Here is a 22,934-nt window from a genome sequence, read left to right on the forward strand (position 1 = left end):
TTCACATTATTTTGGGAGTTAGCACATAAACTGTCCTGATTCTGCTCATCCACTCTGTATCAATTCATGCAAGTCTTCTTATACTTCTCTGAAGCTGTCATTCATTATTTCTTATGGTGAAATAATATTCAATTATATTCTTTTTTTTTTTTTTTTGCTTAGGCAGTCAGGGTTAAGTGACTTGCTCAGGGTCACACAGCTAGTAAGTGTCTAGTCTGAGGCCGAATTTGAACCCAGGTCCTCCTGACTCCAAGGCCAGAGCTCTATCCATTGCACCACCTAGCTGCCCCCAATTACATTCTTATATCTCAAATGCTGTTCAGCCATTCCTCAATTGATCAGCATCTATTGTGTTCCCAGTTCTTTGCCACAATAAAAAATGCTGCTACATATATATTCTTTTTTAAAAAATGTAAATAGTATTTTATTTTTTCCAATTACATGTCAAGATAGTTTTCAACATTCATTTGCATACATATTCTTGTACATAGAGATCCTTTCCCTTCTACCTTTACCTCCTTGAGAATATGCCTAATGGAAGTATGGCAGCAACAAAAAATATGCACAGTTTAGTAACATTTTGGAGGATAGTTCCAAATTCTTTTTCAGAATAGTTGAGCCAATTCGCAGCACCACAAACAACAGCTTGTGTCTGTTTACCCACAGCCTCTCAACCATTGACCACTGCCATCATTTGCTATCTTCCTGGGAAACTCTTGAAGACTATAGATTACAGACAAATTGTTAATCTACATTGTAAGTCTGCAAGATTATAGATTTAAAACTGGACGGGATTTTAGAGGATATCTAGTTCATCTTCCTTCTCTCCTCCCCCCATTTTACTGATAAGGAAACTAAGGTATAGAGAAGTAAAATGATTCGCTCTCAGGGTCACATAGTGATAAGACCTAGGATATGAGCTCTGGTTCTGAAACTCCTTTGTCTCCAAAACCAGGGCATTTCTACTGTGCCTTTTTGCTACCCCTGATGAAATCACAGACCTCCTACTTCTCCCTCCCCAAATACTCATGAGAACAAGGGGCACAAGAAGTATTAAGGCAAGATTGCTACTCAAAAATAATAAGCATGTACATACACATGGTGTCACGAGATGCTGTTTGCAGCACCAATTAAGTCTAAGAAGCAGTCCCTTCTCTAGTTGCTTATGATCTAAAATATTGGGGATCTCACCATATTAAAAGTGTATATGCATGAACAGGAAAGGGAGAAAAAACTAGCTTAGACTTAAGGTCCCTTTGTCCCAGTCCTTTAATTAGGCCTATGTGAAATTATTACATTTGCAGAGCATGTGCATTTCTAGATTAATAAAGGAAACTATAGTATTGTCCTTCCTTTTTTGTAAACTGCTGATAGGGTTGTTTCATGGATGGGCAAATGAGGCTGCATGAAAATGCTGCCTGACAGCAATTTCTGTTCCATAGAGAGCCTACAGACTGTTCAAGATGAACCTGCCAATGTCTACAGATAAAGTAAACAGCTGAAGATGTTTTCTGCTGGGCTTCTTATTCTTATTATTGGTGTTCCCACTGTAGTCAAATGACAGTGTCTTGCTAGGAAAATAAAAAATAAAAAAATACATCCATGCTATTTTACTAGAGGTCACTAGGTGGCGCAATGGACAGAGTCCTGGTTATTGTTTGTCCTTTGCTTTCCAAGAGGCCCAATGACATCACGATGTCTTGACTTGTGTGTGAATTGGATTTAAGTGAGGCAGAGTTGCACAAAGTCATCAGCCTCACTCTCCCTTCCTGAGTCATCAAAGTCCAGTGGCAGGACAAAAGTCAGGATGACTGGCGATGGCCTGGGATGCGGTGGATGACCTCGGCATCTTTGATATCTGACCAAGCTCTAGGCACTCCACAGTGCCTGCTCCAGCTGCCTGCATGGCCACTGAAGCGAAACGCTCTCACCTGCCCATTCTAGTTGAAGAAACAATTACATGCATGTTACAGAGAGACAGATTTAGGCTCAATATAAGGAATACGTTCCTAACAAATCTTTTGTTGTTGGGTTGTTTCAGTCATGTCCAACTCTTTGTGACTCTATTTGGGGTTTTCTTGGCAAAGATTCTGGAGTGGTTTGCCATTTTCTTCCTCAGCTCATTTTGCAGATGAGGAAACAGAGGCAGACAGGATTAAGTGACTTGCCCAGGGTCACACAGCCAATAAGTATCTGAGGCCAGATTTGAACTCAGGAAAATGAGTCTTCCGAATTCCAAGTTCAGTGCTCTATCCACTGTGCCACCTAGTTGCCCCTCCTAACAAATAGAAGACCTCACTTCCATTCTGACCTCAGTTGCTTTTAGCAGGCTTACCCAGGACAAGTCATTTAACTTCTGTCTTCCTCAGTTTCCTTATCTGTAAAATGGAGATAGCACCTAACTCTCAGATTTATTGTGAGGATCAAAGGAGATAATATTTGTAAAGTGCTTAGCACACTTCCAGGTACGTAGTAGACATTATATAAATATCAGCAGTGATGATGACTAGACAGCTCAGCTGTTAAATTTTTTATTATTGCTGCACAATTCATATTCCATTTGGCTTTTTTAAAGACTGAAGTGTGTGTGTGTGTGTGTGTGTGTGTGTGTAGATTAGAAAAAGTATAAAAAGGGAAGCCCATCTCTGGGGAACTGCAGAAGGAGGAAATTGAAAAAGAATTAGGAGAGACCCCAAGTTACCACTCCTCCCCAGATGTACTACCTTGGATTCTTTGCTATCTGCAGTGAGTATGAGGTTTTACAACAAGTAGAGGAGAATCACTGATGTTCATAGTTGGATGGACCATGGGACTATGACATCAGAGGTACAAAGCTGGAAGGTACTTCAGAGGCTAACTAACTCAAACTCTTCACTTTATAGATGAAGGAAGGAAGGGTTCAGGAGGTTTTAATGACTCGCCCAAAGACATACAGGTAAGAAGTGACTGAGACCAGATTTGAACCCAGTATTAAAAAGGCATAGTAAAAACACAGGGACAAAATATTCCGTCTCACCCTCCCCAGAATCTAGACCCCTAGGTATAGTTTTTCACTGGGCCATGAATCTCCAAGACTCCACAGCAGCCACCTCTCTGACACGAGGGCCGGTAAGTAGATCCTGACCCTAGCACTGCCTTTCCACACCCATTTTCAGGTATTTCCTTCGCTATTGCTCCACCTCCAGTCACTGGTAAAACCACAGGTGTAATCTCTGGATCTCCCAGTCTCACCAAGTTGACGCCTAGACTTGTCTACCTTGGAGTTACTCATTCACCTAAGAATAAATGCAAAAGAAACAGTCACCGAGTGCTTGCAGATGCATGGCTACCAGGTAGGGGAATGTGGTCAGCTGACCCTCCTCCCCCTAGCAATTCAACAAGAAGTCTTTCCTAATACCCTTTAATACGGGTGCCTTCACGCTGTTGATTATCTCCAAATTGTCTTGTATCTATCTTGTCTGTACATAGTTGTTTGTATGTTGTCTCCTCCATTAGACTGTGAGCTCTTCCAGGTCAGGGACTGTCCTTTGCCTTTCTTTGTGTCCCCAGCACTTAGCACAAAACCTGGCACATAGTAGGTACTTAATATAGTCTTTGACTTGAAGCTGCCAAGGAAAAAGAGAGAAATGAGTGTACTGAATTTTTTCTATGCACGCTTAGTTCCAGCAGGGCACCTCCTAAAATCATTGGCTCTTCTCTGTAGCCATTCAAAATACTCTTTATTATCACACAGTAACAACCACCGAGTCATCACGGAAACTGTCCCACGAAAGCTTCCACATGGATGAAATGGAAGCAGGCAGGAAATATCTGTATATGCTTTAAAGCCCCTCCATTGCATAAAAATACTTATTTGTTGTTCATCCTTCATTCTCAAAGAGGGTCAATGTACATGCTATTTCCCCTAATAGTATGTGAACTCCTTAGGTGCAGAGACTTTAATTTTTGTCTTTGCATCTTCCACATGTAACACAGTGCCTGGCACATAATAGGTACTTAGTATGTATTTGTTATTGATCTATGTCTCATCTCTTCTCTTTTCCAGGCTAACATTCTCAGTTCCTTCGACGTAATCTCATGTGACATGGGCTCAAGGCCCTTCCCCATCCCGATTGCCTTTTTATGAACATTCTCTAGTGTATTATTGCCATTCTTAAACTGACATACCCCAAATTGAACATAATATACTATATGTGGTCTGACCAAAGTAGAGAACAATGAAATGGTTTATCACCTCCCTGGACAGGGACACTATGCTTTTGTTAATTGCAACTTAAGATTGCATTAATATTTTTGGCTCTCATACCAGATTTTTTCTTCATATTGAGCTTGGAGTCCATTAAAACCCTCAGATTCTCTTCAAATTAATATTAAGCCTCAACTTCCCTATTTTGAACTTGTGAGGTTAATTTAAATTTTTTAAATTTTATTTTCAATTAATGGAATAAAATAAGCATTTCCATAGCATAGTATAATTTTTTAAAATTATTGCATATGAAACTGCAAATCTAATATATATATACAACTTGCTATTCCTTTTAAATACATAATAGTTATCATGTAAATTTCTTTTTTTTTTCTCCCCCACCTTGCCCTAGAGATGACTACCATTAGACAGAAATACGTACAATATATATATGTAAAATCATTCTATATATACTTCTATTTATCAGTTCTTTCTCTGGATGCAGATACCATCTTCCTTCCTATGTCCTATATAGTTAATGTGAAGTTGATTTTTAAATACTTCATATTTATGCCTATTGAATTTCATCTTATTAGATTTAGCCCAATATTCTAACCCATCAATAGCTTTTTTTGGATTCCAACGGTGACATCTAGTGTGTTAAGTATCCCTCCAAGTTTTTCATTTATATATTTGATAAGCATGCCATCTTAAGGAAGGCAGTCCAGTCCAGTGAAAAGAGCACTGGCTCTGGAGGCAGAAGAACTGGGTTCAGATATAATCTCTAACATGGTACTTGTGTGACCTTAGACAAGTCACTCAACTTCCTTAGGTCTTGATTTTTTCATCTGTCAAATGAGGAGATTGGACAAGATGGCCTCAAAAATCCCAAATAGCTGAGATCTACGATCCTATGATCTATGCCTTTATTCAAGTAATCAATGAAAATACTAAACAGAACATATCCCTAGGGTTCTCTACTGAAGACTTTCAAGTGAGGAAGACAGGATTTTAGCACTGGAAGAGATTTTGAAGGCAATCTAATTCAATCATTAATTTTTCAAAAAAATGATGTATTTATTTATTTATTTTTAGTTTTCAACTTTCACTTTTATAAGATTTTGAGTTCTAAATTTTTCCCTCCCTCCCCTCCCCCCTCCCCAAGATGGCGTGCAACCTGATATAGGTTATACATATACAATCACATTAAACATATTTCCACATTAGTCTCAATCGTTCATTTTACAGATTAAAAAAATCCATACCATTTTTCCTATCATTTTTCACCTGATAAGCTTTCCACACCACCCCCATTCCTAGATTTCTATAGGATAAAATTCAAACTGTGCAGCTTAACATTCAAGGCCTTTCCTAATATGGCTCCAAATGTACAGCTTTAGGTTGAACTACTTATCTAGAGAAACACTACTCTTCAGGGAATAGTCGATGCTCCTTGACCCAACTTCTGGTCTTTATAATTTTGTGCATGGAAGTCCTTCCTTCTGCCCTAGTTTGTGTTACTTACGGAATTCCTACTCATCCTTATAAGTTTCAGTTCAGATGTCGCCTCCTCCATGACTATGTCTGGGAGAAGTGATCTCCTGCATCTCTCGCTAAACTTTAAATAAACTTTGCTTATGTAATAATTATGTAATACTTTCCACGTCCTGCTTTCCATTGTTATTTGTACACATGTCTCTTCTACCAGACTATAAGCTCTTTGAGTGCCTGGGCCTTTGTCTTATACATTTTGACCAGCTGCCACACATAGGGCTGGCAAGTTAGCTAGGCTGAACCAGCAAGCCCCTGTGAGGGACACGTGGGAGGCAATGTGTGCCAAGCAAGCCAAACTACAACCACCATTTCCCCTCAGACCCTGAGGGAGATAGCTCAGGATCCTGAGCCTGAGAGCCTTGGGAATGATAGTGCTCCCCTCCCAGATCACCAGACCTGCTTGCCCAGCCTCCATAGTCATTATTAAGGGCAGAAATCCATGGTGGAGAGGGGCCCACCTTCCTTATCACCACCAGTGACAACAGTCAGATAGGCATAGGAGCCCTGGAAGGCACAGTTCATCCCAGACCACAGGACCTGCTTCTGACACAGCCCTCACAGTTATCATCAAGAGAAGCAACTCATGGGGATAAGGGTCCCGCTATCCCCACCAAATACCACTCAACTGCCACCCACAGGACAGGCTGAAACAGTAAAGCACCCTGAAGGAGAGACAGGAGGTAGCATGTACCAGGCAAATCAGACCACTCCCACCACCACCACTTTTACCACTATCTCTCTTCAAATCCTAGTGGAGATAGCCCACATCCTGAACCCAAGAGCCTTGGAAATACCAATGTTTCCAGCTCAGTGCCCTCAGCCATCATCCTGTGGAAATGTAGCCTGGAAAGTGCTCCTGAAAGTGCTATGACCACAGCTACTGAAGACCCAGAAAAGAACGCTCTTGTCGCCAAAGTCCTTCTCACTGTCAAATGGTTCTACATCAGAAACTGACATGATATTATCAGTGGAAATAACATTAAAAAAAGGTGTAAATATCTATTTGGCCACTGTAACCTAATGACCAAGAGACTTTTTCCCATCTGACATAGTTGAAACCTTCCATATACATTGTCTTCCTCATTGAGCTCCTTGAGAGCAGGAACTGTCTTATTCTCCTTTATTTGTCCTCGGCACTTACCATAGTGCTTTGCACATAGAAAGCAATTAATAAATGCTTTATTCATTCATTCAATCATTCATTTATCTTCATATCCTCCACTTCATCTAGTACACAGTAGACTAAGAATTTGAAGGGATTGTGGAGATCATTTAGTCCAACCTTCTCATTTTTCAGATGAAAAAATTGAGCAGATATTCAGAATCTGTTAATTTAAAGAATTAACCCAATGATGCTGTGATCATGAGTTCTTCAGGTTTGGATTTGAAACTTGAAAATTGAAGGCACATGCTATGATTGGAGAAAGAGATGGCAAACCACTCTAGTATCTTTGCCAAGAAAACCCCAAATGGGTCACAAAGAGTTTGACATGACTGAACAAATATTGGCAGCCATTTCTGTACTATTTAATTATTCAAATGGATCTTTAATCTCATTGTTTGGGATGTTCCCTTCAGTAATACAGATCACAAGCCATCCATGCTTGTCAATCCTACTGATTCATTTTGTTAGGGGTGGGGAACCTGTGGCCTCAAGGCCACATGTGGCCCTCTAGGTCCTCAAGTGTGGCCCTTTGACTGAATTCAAACTTCACAGAACAAATCCCCTTAATAAAAGGATTGGTTCTATAAAACTTGGACTCAGTCAAAAGGCCACACCCAAAGACCTAGAAGGCCACATGTGGCCTCGAGGCCTCAGGTTCCTTGCCCCTGGTCTATGTCTTTCCACAGAGGTTTACCCAACATGCTGAAGTCTTTTTTTTTTCCCATTCTTCTGATATAGCAAGAATACAAATGAAAGACTATGTTTGTCTACCTGTCATCCTTTACTGTTGTCCCATGTCCAGCTCATCTTCTTATATATTTTTCTGGTGCCATCTTTTACTCCTTTTCTTCTTCAAGGTTCATTTGTTATGTTTCAGTCTCCTCCCACCCACTTTGCCCTTCTTTATTGCTTCTCTTATAGTTGTTCAGTTGTTCAGTCATATCTAACTCTTTGTGACCCTGTGGACCATACTATCCATGGGGTTTTCTTAGCAAAGATACTGGAGTGGTTTGCCATTTTCTTCTCCAGTGGGTTAAGGCAAGCAGAGGATAAATGACTTGTCCAAGGTCACATAGGTAGTAAGTTTCTGAAGCCAGATTTGAACTCAGGTCTTCCTCACTCGCTGCCTCATTGCTTCTCTTTATGATACTAATTTTCAGTTTTTCAGAGCGTATTCCATGTATCAAGGCCATATAACAGCACCATTAGAATATTGGTATTAAAAATATGAACCTTAAGGGGCAGCTAGGTGGCACAGTGGATAGAGCACCAGACCTGAAGTAGGAGGACCTGAGTTCAAATCCGGCTGAGGCCAAACACTTGACACGTACTAGCTGTGTGACCCTGGGCAAGTCACTTAACCCCAATTACCTAAAAAAAGGAAAAAAAGATACAAAAATATGAACCTTTATTTCTGGGAAAAGTTTGAGATCATTAAAAGAACTCTGTAATATTCCTGAAGGTAATACAGCCTATTCTTCTCCGGTTTAATTTTGAGCCAGACCTGTCTATTTGTACTGTCGGTGCAAGATATACATGCTGATAGATATGTTTTATAGGTTTTCCCTCCAATTCCATGTCATAATCTGAGCAAAAGATATTCTTCACCCACTTGGTCTTCACCGTGTGGATAACCAGGCCATATTCTTCTGCTAGGAGCCTCTGCAATATTTTAGGTCTAGACGCAACCAGCACAACATCACCTGCAAAGTGAAACACCTGCACGGCTGCTAAGTCCTCTGGCAAGCATGTACCTCCTTATTTTGTCCTTACTTGATGTATATGGATGATTGAATGAAGTTATTACTATTGTTATGTCTTTCAAAGAGTCTTACATGATTTTGAAATATGAATAGGAGACATCCTGTAAGAGAGCTATACTCAACTACTAAATCAAATTCTTTTTCATAATCAACAAACAATAATCATGATAGGATTTTATATTCTCTATATCTTTTAGCCAATTGTGTGATGGTGAATATACGGTCCACCGTGGAATGATATTTGCCAAAGCCTGCCTGTTTCCTACTAATATTTTCATTCTGCAGAGATAACTCTCATAAAATTTTAATGTAGATGGGTCAGTAGGTCAATAATGGTCAGTAATTATGTTCTCTGTTGCCTTTTTCATATTAATAAAGTCTATTTTTTCTGTATCTTTTTATTTCCCCTCATTCAAATCCCTAAACAACCTTACAACTGTGCTGCCTCCATCACAGATCTCTCTAATGTACAATTGGTCCAAACTGGTTGCTTTTCCCTTTATTGTTCTTGTTAGAGGAGGGAGGTGGTAGTCAAGATGGTGGTGGTGGTGGTGGTGGTTTGACCTTCTACCTCCTCTTCAGGTATATCTGGGACTGTAATATTAGAATGTAAAGGGTCTATTACCCCTGATGATAAGAACAGTTTGTTATAAAAAGCTCTGCAGGGTTTTCCACTTTTATTCTATTTATTGTTCCCCACTCTCCTTCTGATTTTCATCTTTAAATGCCTTTGGGATGATTTTGGTTGGTTGGATCTCTTGACAACTCTTTTAAATCTGATTTCACCCTCCACTACTCTGCCTAATGAGATAATACTGCTCATAATCTCCCATCATCCTGCCTCATAAGATTTGGTGGTGTCGTTACTCAGTAGTTTCAGACTCTGTGAGTCTTTTTGGGGTTTTCTCAGTAAAGATAATGGAGTTGTTTGCCATTTTCTTCTCTAGCTTATTTTACTAATGAGAAACTGAGGCAAACAGAACAAAATGACTTGCCCAGGGTTGAAAGCTAGTAAGTGTTTGAGACTGCATTTGAACTCACACAAATGCCTCTTCCTGATTCCAAGTCTAGTGCTCCATCCACTGTACCACCTAACTGCCCATAAGATTTTATGGTCACACAAAATCATGGGCAGATAATAAGGTTCTAAACTAAATGTAAAGGGGCAGCCATACTTGGTTATCTACTTTAAAGTGTGAATAAGTTTCTGTATGATTAAATTGGAAGAGGATCCTGCCTCGCCATTGGCCAGAGGGGATATTTGCCATGCCCTCAAAAGGGCAAGTTCATCACTCTGCAGTGATTCCAAGGTGGAGGGAATATAGGGCAGATAGGAAAAGTTTTGTGAAATGTGACCTATACTGTTGCTGTTGTTGTTGTTTGCCCCTCATTCTCAAAGAGGACCAATGACATCATGAGGGTGATGTCTTTCTTGATTTGCTCGTGAATTGGATTTAAGTGAGGCAGGGTTGAGTAAAGTCACCAGCCTCACTCTCCTCCAGAGCCACCAGAGTCCAGCAGCAAGACAAAAGTCAACACCACTGGCAATGGCCCAGGATGCAGTGGGTGACCTTGGCCTACAAAATTAAGGTCTTTCTCAGGCCTCAATTTGTCTGAGGTAACACCCATTCAATCACTAATGGCTAGGTAAGAATTGAGACAAAAGATGGCACCCATACTAAAGTGTATCTGGGAAGGTTGGGCAGCATTTTCTCTCTTCCATTCCTCACCCACATTCCACAGGCAGAAGTTACTGCTTCATGGACAACATTTTGTACCAAGAGAAGGTATATATAAGGCCATCTGGCACCCAGAAGGGGATGGGTCATGGTCCAGAGATAAGATGGCACAGCTAATAAGTACAAAAACAATCACGAGAATGACAGAAGGTAGAATTCGACTGCACTATTGGGTACACAATGTAATTTCTAACATAGAGCCCTGCTTCTATCCAATATTACTTCCTTCACAAACAGATATTTCCAAGAATGAGGCATAACAAAAAGAGATAGAGAGAGACAGTGGGACAAGATCTATAAAAGAATATACAAATTGGTTAGGTGAGGAAGCTCAAACCTAATATTTCAGAAGCTTTAAGTCCATGAGGAGTGCAGAGATATTAAAGGAACAAATAAAGGTATAGACCATGAATCAGAGGATGAAATTTCAGAATAAATTGGAAGGAAAGAGAATTGATGAAAAGAATAAAACAAAGAAAAACTACTTGGAAAAAAGAGCACAGAAAAGTGGGAGGCAACTTGAATAATGATACCAATACCACTGTCATGTTGAGTTTTAGGTTCCAAAGGGATAATCAAGTAGAGAAGTACTAGAGATAGTTGGAGATGCAAGACCAGAGTAAAAAGGGATGGGAGCAAGAAGACAGTGGTCAGAAGTGAAGATGACAATTTAAGAATTACCTGGTCTCTACTACTGTCAGTGGTATTAATATCATCATTCATACTGCTATGAGACCTTGGTTATGTTCTACTTCTTCTTTCTCACTTTTCATATCTAATTAGTTATTTTTTAATCTTTAAAAAATTTATTTACTTATTTTAAACTTTTTTGTTTGTGGAGGCAGTGAGGGTTAGGTGACTTGCCCAGGGTCACACAGCTAGTAAGTGTCTGAGGCTGGATTTGAACCCAGGTCTTCCGGATTCCAGGACTGATACTCTATCCACTAAGCCACTAGCTGACCCTTTAACATTTATTTTTAAAAATATTTGTGTTCTAAATTCTATCCCTTCCTCCAGGCCCTCCTTATCCATTGAGAAGGCAAGCAATCATATTTAATTCGTTACTAAATATCATTGACACTGAAGCTATGTATTCAGTTTATCTATCCTTTCCCAGATATTCCCTTAGCTTTCCCACATAGTAGTTATGTGAACCTAGACAGATCTCGATCTTTTTGGGCTTTAGTTTTCTTATCTGTAAAATGGAGATAATGCCCCCACCCAAACATACTTTTTTGGGAGGCAATTAGGGTTAAGTGGCTTGCCCAAAATACAATTATTTTTTAAAAAAATTATTCTATCCCTAACCTATAGCCCATCATCCCTATATTTTAAACTCTGTCCAAAAAAAAAAAATCTAAATCCATTCTTAGATGCCATTTTCCTAACCAGCTGTTCACTTTCCAAATCTTTTTTGTCTTCTAAATCTCTTGCTTTGTTTGTTAGCAACAATGAAAACACTGCCACAGAGGCAGCATCTTTCAGCAACAAGGATTTGGAATTAGAGGACCCAGGTTCAAATTCTGATTCTATAATTTACTACCTAGTTACTCAATCTCCCCAAGTGTTTGTTTCCTTATTTCTAAGATAAATTGTAATTGATGATCTCTAGGTCCCTTTCAGTTCTAAATCTGATTCTATGAATGTTCACAGGGCTTGGCACATAGTAAGTACTTAATAAATGCATGTCAACTAATTGAATTAATGGGGCTAGATATAGTAGACTAGTTAAGATTGCTGTTCAACTAATGCATTGTTGATATTGAACTGATCCAAACATTTTGGAGAGCAATTTGGAACTATGCCTAAACAGCTATGAAAATGTGCATACCCTTTGACCCAGCAATAGCACTTCTAGGGCTGTATCCCAAAGAGATCATACAAATGGGAAAAGGACCCACATGTACAAAAATATTTATAGCAGCTCTTTCTTTGGTGGTAAAGAATTGGAAATTGAAGGGATGCCCATCAATTGGGGAATGGGTGAATAAGTTGTGGTATATGAACGTAATGGAATACTATTGTGCTATAAGAAATGATGAGCAAGTGGGCTTCAGAAAAACCTGGAAAGACTTGTATGGACTGATGCTGAGTGAAGTGAGCAGAACCAAGAGAATGTTGTACACAGTAACAGCCACACTGTGCGATGGCGAACTTTGATAGACTTGGATCTTCTCAGCAATGCAAGGATCTAAGATATCTCCAAAAGTCTCATGATGGAAAATATTATCCATATCCAGAGAAAGAACTATAGAGTCTGAATGCTATTCGAAGCATACTATTTGCTCTTTATTTCTCTTCTGTTTTGTTTTGTTTCCTGTTTCTTGTGGTTCTTCCTATTGGTTCCAATTCTTCCTTGCAACATGACTAATGTGAAAATATGTTTAACAGGAATGTATATGTATAGCCTGTATCAGATTACACGCCATCTTAGGGAAGGAGGTGGGAAAGGAGGGGGAGAAAAATTTAAAACTCAAAAGCATATGGAAGTGATTGTTGAAAACCAAAAACAAATTAATAAAATTAATTATTAATAAATTAATTTTTAAAAATCAGGAAAAAAAAAGATTGCTGTTCAGTCACACACTAATCAAGGCATCCCAGGCCCTGAGCAGGAGTTTCAAAACTGGGTACATTATCTCCCTTGGGGACTGGAAAAAGGGGTTGTTGTTGTTCATCCCTTTTCTGGAAGAGGACCAATGGCATAATGAGGTTGATGTCTTGACTTGCTTGTGAATTGGATTTAAGTGAGGCAGAGCTACACAAAGTCATGAGCCTCACTCTCTCCTCCAGAGTCATTGGACTCCAATGGCAAGACAAGAGTCAAGATGACTCTTAAGAGGAGAGGAAAGAAAAGGGAAAGGGGGAATGAGAGAACAGGTAAGGGTAGAGCATAGACCCTTTGGGCAACACCCACCTTCAGGACAAGGGAAGGGGGCAAGGAGATCCATTACAGAAGGTAGGGAAAGATAAGTTTAAAGAGGGAGAAAAATTGGGAGTGTATGTGGAATTCTGAGGCCCTGGAAGGAAAAACACCTACCTGGCAAGGGGAACCTGTGGCCTAGAGGCCACATGTGGCCCTCTAGATCCTCAAGTGTTGCCCTATGACTGACTCCAAACTTCACAGAACAAATCCCCTTAATAAAAGGACTTGTCCTTTAAAACTTGGACTCAATCAAAAGGTCACACCCAAGAGCCTTGAGGGCCACATGTGGCCTTGAGGCCACAGGTTCTCCCCCCTCCTCCACCCCTATAGCCCCTTCTCCGTCTCATCAAGACACCTAGGTAGGCATGCTTGGCTTGCAGAGTGCTTCATCTCTGCCTTTCTGCCCTCCTCAGCCTTGCCTTTTGTGAGGAGAAGGAGCAGGAGAAGCAGGAATGCAATCACGGCCATCTAGAGGAAACTTGTCAAGCCATAGGACACCTTAACAGTTGGGGTGGGGAACCTTCGGCCTTGAGGCCACATGTGGCCCTCTAGGTCCTCAAGTGCAGCCCTTTGACTGAATCCAAACTTCACAGAACAAATCCTCTTATTAAGGGGTCTTAGAGTCTTAGCTTGTCCTTTATTTATTTATTTATTTATTTATTGGTGTTTTAAATCTTATCACATTAAAAATGTTATCAACCTTCAGAGAGAGAATTGATGAACTCTGAATGCAAATTGAAGCATTTTTCCCCCATTTTCTTTTTTTTCTTGCTCCCTCCCCGCCTTGCCTCGGCAAAGCTAATACGGAAATTTTTTAATGGAAAATGTTTTGAGTGACTTCAAATATATAATGAGTATCATAATGCTTGTCTTCTCAATGGATAAGGGAGGATCTGGAAAGGGGGACTTTGGAACTCAAAATTTAAAAATGAATTTGAAAAATAAAAAAATTAAAAAATAAAAATAAATTTCATCACACATATATCCTGTCCTCGTTTTTCATGTTTTAGATCTTATCACACACACACACCCTTTCTCCTTGTTTTTGTTTTAAATCTCATCACATAAAAAACGTTCTCCACTTTCAGAGAGAGAACTGATGAACTTTGGGCGCAGGCTGAAGCTTTTCTTCCCCACTTTATTTTTCTTGCCTCTACCGGGCTCGCCAGCTCACTTGCTCCCACAAGGATTTCTCATTCCCTACAACAGCATCTCTATGACCCGAGGACCTTCCTCTCTAGCCCGCCGCGCCTTCTCTATGGTCACGCCCAGGCCCCGCCTCCCAGCCTAGCCCCGCCCCAGGCCCCGCCCCCGCCCTGCCAGTCCCTTCCCTGTGCCCGGCTCCTCTCCTCTCCCCTCCCCCTTCCCGCCCTGTCCCGGGAGCTGGTTGCGCGTGCTCCGAGAGGAGGCCGGGACTCTGTCCCAGGAGGAACGGGCGCTCCGCCGCTACGCTGGCTTCATGACGCCCCCGGGGGCAGTGCGGGGCAACGCCGGCCCGGCCGCACGGTGAGCTAAGCCCCCTCCCCTCGGGGGCATCGGGGAGTGCGGGGCACGGAGGAGGGGCGGCTCCGGGGTGCGGGGGGGTTGGAAGTGAGAAGGGCTCTGCTAAATGGGGGAGAGATGGAAGCCCGGGAGACCCCGGCAGCTGAAGAGACCTCAGGCCCTTCATTTTACAGATGAGGAAACTGAGGCTCGGGGAGTTGGGGAACTTAACCAAGGTCATACATAATAACACTTCCCTATCAGTGAGTCCAGCCCTATACAGTGATCTCTTTTGATCCTGGAAACATCCCCGGGAGGGAGGCGCTATTGTTGTCCCCATTTTATGGATGGGGACACTGACGCACAGAGAGGTTAAATAGATGGCTGCCAGGGTCACACAGCTAGGAAGTGTCCGAGGTAGAATTCGAACTCAGTAGCCCCTGACTCAAAGTCCAACACTCTGCCCACTGCACCATCCAGTTACCCATACAGTGGTTAAAAGTGCAGAGCTGACACTTGAACCCAAGTGCAAGCAGTATTCTTTCCAATGTTCTTAGACGGAGGTCAACTTCCAGCAAAACATCGAAGAATGCTCCAGGCATAGTGTTCAGGATTAACTGAGCATTGCTTTAAAAAAAAAAAAAAAACCTTTGCTTAAATTTAAAAAAAAAAACACCTCTTAATTACTTTAATGAGCTTATTAAAAGTTATGAAAATCCTTAAGTACCCCAGGGTCATCTATCATCTGAAAAATTTTGATCCTTATAAGGTCCTATAGATAAAGGAGTAAAAAGGAGATTGGACAGTGTCCCCTGACTCCAGGATCTTCCTTAAATTATTATCATCATTCAAAAATAAATTCCATGACATGAGATTGCCTTCTTGTGACTGGCGTAATAGGAGAGAACTGAGAAAAAATTTGGGTTCGTTGAAGGGGAATCTTAGATATCTTTATTTAACACCGCTTGGGCTGTGCAAAAGCTTATCCATTCACAGAGTGCCAACGATCTGCCAGGCACTCTTAGGGCCCAGGGAAAATAAATCAGTCCTTGAGGAGCTAACTTTTTAATAAAGGAGTACCCCATACTTAGGAGAACAGCGACCAGGGAAGGGGAGTTTTGATCTAGGTCAGGGGTTCTTGACATTTTTTATGCCCTAGCACCTCTTGGGCAGTATATTGAAGTCTATTAGTGCCCCTTCTCAGAGTAATATTTTTGGCGGGGGGGGGGGGGAGGGGTTGTTTGAATTTGTTTTTGGAGATGATTGGGGTTAAGTGACTTGCCCAGGATCACATAGCTAATAAGTATCTGAGTTTGGATTTGGACTCAGGTCTTCCTGACTCCAGGCCCAGTGCTCTATTCATTGCTCCTAGCTACCTCAGAATAATGTGTTTAAATGCATAAATTAAAATGACAAAATTACATAAGATTAGAAAGGAAATCATTATGTTGAAATACATGTATTAAAATAGGTTTTTTTTGTTGTTTGGCTTTTTTTGCTGAGGCAGTTGGGGTTAAGTGACTTGCCCAGAGTCACACAGCTAATAAGTGTCAGGTGTCTGAGGCCGGATTTGAACTCAGGTCCTCCTGACTCCAAGGCCGGGGCTCTATCCACTGTGCCACCTAGCTGCCCCTAAATAGTTTAAAGTCCTCAGATCTGAGGTTAAGATGTAAGCAATCACTAGTCAGATCCTAGATCAGATTCTAGTCTGATTCAGGAACTGTGAGTGCTAGTAGGGTACCCATTTATTATGTGTACCTTCATGCACTGGATATACAAAGCCCAAAATGAAACAGTTTCTGCCTTCAAGGAACTTATATTCTACTAGGGAAGGGGAGGAAGGGAATAAGCCTTTATGTAATGCCTACTGTGTACCAGGCACTAGAACAATATTAACTCAGTTGATCCTCACAATAACCCCACAAGTTTAGGGTAGTAGATTGTCTAACTCAGGGGTGGGGAACCTGTGGCCTCATTATTTGGATTCTGTCAAAAGGCCACATTAAGGATCTAGAAGGCCACATGTGGCCTCAAGGCCGTAGGTTACCCACCCCTGGTCTAGTTAACCCCTTTCAATTATCATTGTTCCCTATGCTAGAATAAGAATTGGAAAGGAAGGGATCTGGGGGAAGGCTCTCTCAGCCAGGACAGAGCAGATATCGAAATACCCTTGGAATCCTGATGCATGAGATCTGTCAAGCCCCGCCATCAGATAGCTTATGGTGTAGTTTTTTGGGAATGTGTAGACACACAAAAAAATTCCTTAAGATAAGGAATGTCACAAGGCAATGTATGATTAGAAGCAGCCTGGTATGTAGTGAGACGAGCTCTAGACTTGGAGCCTTAGATACGTTACTTATTTGACCTGTGACACCAAATAGTCAAATAACTTCTTATTATTATCATATGTACCAGAGGTATAATATAAGTCATGAGTTCATAGGAGTAATCAGTATTTTGTTATATCAAGTACAATGTTTATGTATGTCCTGAAGCAGATTTTTAAACCCTAAAATTCAATTCAGCCCACATTTTTTATGAACCTACTATGTACCTTCATGCACTGGATAGCCCAAAATGAAACAGTTCCTGCCCTCAAGGAATTTATATTCTTCTAGGGAAGGGAAGGAAGGGAATAAGCCTTTATATAATGCCTACTGTGTGCCAGGCACTAGAACAGTATTAACTCAGTTGATCCTCACAATAACCCAGCAAGGTGCTATTATCCCCATTTTACAGTTAAGGAAACTGAGGCAGAAAGAAATTAAGTGACTTGCCCAGAGTTACAGAGCTGGTAAGCGACTAAGGTCACATTTGAACTCGAGTCTTTCTGAGTTCCTTCCTGCAGGCCTGGCACTCTATCCTCTGCACCATCTAGCTGCCCCTATATACAGAAATTCCTTTTACAGGCCCCAAAATGATTTCACTTCAGTGGATTTATTATAACATCTATGTATACTCCCTCCGCTGGTATGGATTCCATACCATCTATGCCTTCTCATGAACTTGGAATCAGGAAGATCTGTTTTCAAATTCTTTCTCTGTCACCAGAAATGTGACCATGGGCAAAGCAGGGAACTTTTTGAATTTGTTTCTTCCTTTGTAAAATGGGGATGAGAATACCTGTATCACCTAGCTCACAGGTGTGTTGTGAGGATCAAATGAAATGTGTGTAAAATGCTTTGCAAACTTTAAAAAGACACATTAATGCCAGCTGTTATGAATATATGTGTATATATGTATGTATATTTTTAATTGGTGTAAGGAACTTGATGAGGAAACTCCTTCTACCAATGCAGATTAATAATTTGTAGTACTTTATAATTTTTGGTTTATAGTTTTAGCTTCCTGGGACCCTGAGAGGTTAAACAAATTGCCCTCAATCATAGCACCAATAAGTCTCAGAGGCAGGACCATAGATCTGGAAGGAACCTCTGAGTGCATATAATCCAGCCCAGGTGTTCCTTACCCTAAGGTCAGCTCCTTATCCACTATACCTGTCTTCCTCTCCTTATTAATATGATTCCTGTTATTATTCTTGTCTGTATTCTCCCATTATTTCCCCATAAAGGATCAACCCAGGCCACTGGAGCCCCCTGGGTACTACTGCATCTGTAGTGATCATCTCCCAAATGTTGCACATCCTTCACCTCCCCATAGAGCATAAAAAAACCTTATAAACATCACAGTGCTTTGCGGCAAATAAGCATTTAATAACTGTTCTCTCTCTCTCTTACACACACACTCTCTTTCTCTCTCTGTTTCTCTCTCTCCTCGCTTCCTTTCTTCCTCCTTCCTTCCCTCCCTCCCTCTCTCTTCCTTTCCTCCCTTCCTCTCTTATTCTTTCCTTCCTTCCTTTCTTCCCTCCCTCCCTCTCTCCCTCTTCCTTTTCCTTTCCATTCTCTCTAATTTTTCTCCCTCCCTCTCTTTCATTCTTCCTTTCTCCTTTTCTTTCTTCCTACCTCCCTCTCTCCCTCTTCTTTCCTTTCTTCCTTTCTTTTTTCCTCTCATTCTTTCCCTTTTCTTTCTTCCTTTCTTCTTCCTTTCCTCCTTCCTTCCTTCCTTCCTTCCTTTCTTTCTTTCTTTCTTTTCTTCCTTCCTTCCTTCCTTCTTTCCTTCCTTCCTTCCTTCCTTCCTTCCTTCCTTCTTTTCTCTTTCTTTCTCTGCCACCAGATTCAGCATTGTACCGACTTGTACCGTACCAAACTGGAGCCCTCAAACTAGATCGGCAATTAATGCCTCTAAAAAACAAGAGCAGCCCCCTGTCTCCTCCTGGGACTGAGAACTCCAGTTTGCGACTTGGAAGGGATAGTCAGATAACCTGGACTGTCACCAGCGAGTTTGAGAATGATGATTTTCAGGGTGTACCAAGGACTTGTCAGGTTGAAAGTGTTGACTAAAATGGATTACTTGGGAGTTTTGGTTGTCTCTGTTAATCCTTACTCTGCCTTCCCCAACTCTAAACTGGAGATATAAGTATAAATATAGTATATAATATAACATAATATAAACGAGAACAAACAAGGGGAAGGCAGGAATGGACCAAGGCCAGTTAGATAGTTAGCAAAGCAGGGACCCACCTGTTTGCCGTGTCTGGTCTCTGCTTCCTAAACCCCCGAATGCTTTTGAAAGGAAGGAGAGATTTGGGCCATAGAATAGCAGAGCACACAGTAATAATAGCTAGCATTTATATAGTACCTGCTGTGTATCAGGCACTGTGCTAAGTGCTTTGCAAATATTTTCTTTTTGTTTTGTTTTGTTTTGTTTTATTAATTTATTTTGATTTATCAACAATCACTTCTGTGTGCTTTTGAGTTTAAAATTTTTCTCCCCCTTCCTCCCCATCACCCTCCCCAAGACAGCACACAATCTGATATAGGTTATACATATACTTTCCTATTAAACATATTTTCACATTATTGATGTTGTAAATACGAATTAGAACCAATAGGAGGAACCACCAGAAAGAGGAAACAAAACTCAACAGAAGAGAGAAAAAAATAGCAAATAGTATGCTTTGATCTGCATTCAAACTCCATAGTTCTTTCTTTGGTTGTGGATAGCATTTTCCATCACGAGGCCTTTGGAGATGTCTTAGATCCTTGTATTGTTGAGAAGGGTTAAGTTTATCAATATTAGTCATTGTACAATGTGGCTGTTACTGTGTACAACATTCTCCTGGTTTTGCTCACTTCACTCAGCATCAGAACATACAAGTCTTTCCAGGTTTTTGTGAAGTCAGCCTGTTCATCATTTCTTATAGCACAGTAGCATTCCATCACATTCATATACCACAACTTGTTCAGCCATTCCCCAATTGATGGGCATCCCCTCAATTTCCAATTCTTTGCCACCACAAAAAGAGCTGCTATAAATATTTTTGTACATGTGGGTCCTTTTCCCATTTGTATGATCTCTTTGGGATACAGCCCTAGAAGCAGTATTGCTGGGTCAAAGGCTATGTACATTTTGATAGCCCTTTGGGCATAGTTCCAAATTGCTCTCCATAATGGTTGGATCATTTCACAACTCCACCAGCAATGCATTAGTGTTTCAGTTTTCCCACATCTTCTCCAACAGCAAATATTTTCTCATTTGAGCCTCACAACCACCTTGGGAGATAGGTACTGTTATTATCCCCATTTTACAGAAAAGGAAACTGAGGCAAACAGGTGTTAAATGACTTGTCCCGGGACCCTCAGCCAGTAAATTGCTTGAGGACAGATTTGAACTCAGGTCTTCCTGACTCTAGGCCCAGCCCTATATTCACTTCTCCACCAGCTGCATGCGTCCTAAACCTTCCAAGTGACAACTTTTGAGATTTGGAGGGAGAAGCACAGCACCTACTCTGGTGGAAGGAAGAAATGTCTCCAGGGAAAAGGGAACGTATGATAGAGATTCAGGGTTTCATATACAACCCCCTCTTTTTTTTAAAAAAAAATCTTCTTTTTGTATCAAAATGTCCACATTTGTTGATGTCTAAAAAAAATAAAATTAAGAAAAAAAGAGAGGGCAGAGGTCAACTGCAGACTTTGGTACTGATAGTCACTGATGCTGAATCAGCAGAGGATTGTTACCAGCAGCGGATGCTGAATCAGCAGAGAATGCAACCTAGGACTGAATCTGCTTCATGCAGTGATTTCATTAGTTTAGCCAGCTCCTAGTTAGGAAGACTTCCTCTTTTGATGTCAGTTGACACCTGTTGTCTGAGAGGCTTAGAGAGATGCTTGGGTCACCCAGCCAGTCCTTGTGTAGAATATGAAGTGGATGGAAAGAAAGAGTTGGAGTGGGGTGAATGAGGAGCATTTGGGAGTGAAAGAGATTAGGAGACTATAGTTGGGCTCTAGGAGGTTGCAGGAGGCGTGTTTAGGCTTTTTTCATTGGGCTTGAACTCGGGGCTTCTTCAGATCACCCCTTCCCAGATTCTTTAGCTCTCATCCTCTTAAAGCAGTTTTTCTGGCTTTTTTTTTTTAACTTTTGTGATTTGTGACCCAGGACAAAAAAAATTAGACCCATGGAAGATAGCCAGGGGCCAGATGATCAATTTCCACTGCTTTCATCAAGGCCTAATATCAAAGGCTATCCTGTCATGAAGGTCACTTGGCAACATAAAGAGCTTCTTTCTGGATTTCAAAGAAAGTGGGTAAGGAATGTGGACAATGAGTAACAAAGGAGGAAACGCAATTTCATGCACAAGTTGGGTCCAGGAAGGACTTATGGTTCCTGTTCTTATTCTCCTCTCTGCTGAACACTGATTTTCATTCTTTTTGTATCAAAATGTCCACATTTGTCGATGTTTAAAAAAAATAAAATTAAGAAAAAGAGACAAGGCAGGGGTCAGCTGCAGACTTTGGTACTGACAGTCACTGATGCTGAATCAGCAGAGAATTGTTCTAGGTCACAATCACAGATTTCAGAGCTTGAAGGGACCTTGGAGGGGCATCATTACAAGAAGGTAAAAAGGAACTCAGACTGTGGCACCTTAATGTGATGAATATTGCTGTGCTGTAAGAAACGGCGTGTCTGATGAATACAGTCAGAGAAGCTCATGAACTGATGCAGAACGAAGGGAGCAAGGAGGGAAGAAAAGAACGTTATTTTTAAAAAAAGAAAAAGAGCTAAGAACAGAAAAATACAGTTTTTGTGACTTTAAAGGCAGCTGTGAGAAACCGCATTACGTAGGAGGTAAAGAACCAGCCTCAAAGTCAGGAAATCCTGGGCTCAGGTCCTGCTTCTGACGCATGCTGCCCGTGTGACTGTGGGTGACAGTCTCTCAGTAATCCAGGCATCTTTCAGCCTCTTAAACTGTAGAACAGGTGCCAGTCTGCCTTGGTAGAGGGCACAGATTTTGTCCATAAATAATTGGTTTTTTTTTACTTGAAAATTGATAGAGGAGAATCTGTAGGTACAGATTTTTATATGGTCCTTACTTTGTTGTGTTTTATATACCTGGAGCAGGTCCTTGGGAGAAGCCTCGAAAGGCGCTGCTGACCTAAGCTTTCATAGGAAGAAAGGTAGCTAGGTAACCCAGTGGAGAGAGTACTGGGCCTAGAATCAGGACAGATTAAGTTCAAATCTGGCCTCAGACGCTTACTGGCTAGTTACCTAACCTCTGCCTGCCTCGGTTTCCTCATCTGTGAAATGGGGATAATAGCAGCACCTCCCTCGAAGGGTTGTTGTAAGGATCAAATGATGTAATAATTGTAAAGCACCTAACACAGTGCCTGGCACATAGTAGGCTCTATATAACTTCCCCTTCTTTTCTCTTTCATTCTAGCCTGATCAACATCAGTAATCCCCTGCATGGGGTCCTGAACATTACAATTTAGACTGACTTTGTCCAGTTTCTCCCTGGGGGGTTTCCAGTCTGCAGGACACTCTAGCTTGCTAACCTAAGTTTTGCGTCTTCCTTCACTTCAGGCCCCGGCTGGACCTACATTTTCTCCGACGCTTCCTAAAGATACAGTCCATCTTGTTTCCCCGTTTTTCATCACAGAATGTCTTGATGTTCCTGACCCTTCTCTGTGTCACCCTGCTAGGTAAGTGAGTTTGTGTAGAGGACAAGGCGCTTCCTGGAGCCCCTCTGTCTCTGTGAACTTCTTTCTTCTCTTATTCAAAT

At 41.1% G+C, this 22,934-nt stretch overlaps 1 protein-coding gene across 2 annotated transcripts in view; it reads left to right on the forward strand.

Annotated features, from left to right (window-relative positions):
* Positions 1–14,792: 14,792 nt before the first annotated feature.
* Positions 14,793–22,934, forward strand: part of ABCD4 (ATP binding cassette subfamily D member 4) — a 31,598-nt gene continuing 23,456 nt past the window's right edge. Inside the window, exons 1-2 of one of the 2 annotated variants that reach the window (XM_027844974.1) lie at positions 14,793–14,839; positions 22,736–22,854. In XM_027844974.1, coding sequence (XP_027700775.1) covers positions 14,793–14,839; positions 22,736–22,854 — 166 coding nt within the window. Of the gene's footprint in view, positions 14,840–22,202; positions 22,221–22,735; positions 22,855–22,934 lie in introns of those variants that run through there. The other variant, XM_027844975.1, reaches the window with a different exon arrangement.

This window comes from Vombatus ursinus, unplaced genomic scaffold (assembly GCF_900497805.2).
Source record: "Vombatus ursinus unplaced genomic scaffold, bare-nosed wombat genome assembly UNPS02014945.1, whole genome shotgun sequence".
Classification (NCBI taxonomy): Eukaryota; Metazoa; Chordata; class Mammalia; order Diprotodontia; family Vombatidae; genus Vombatus; species Vombatus ursinus.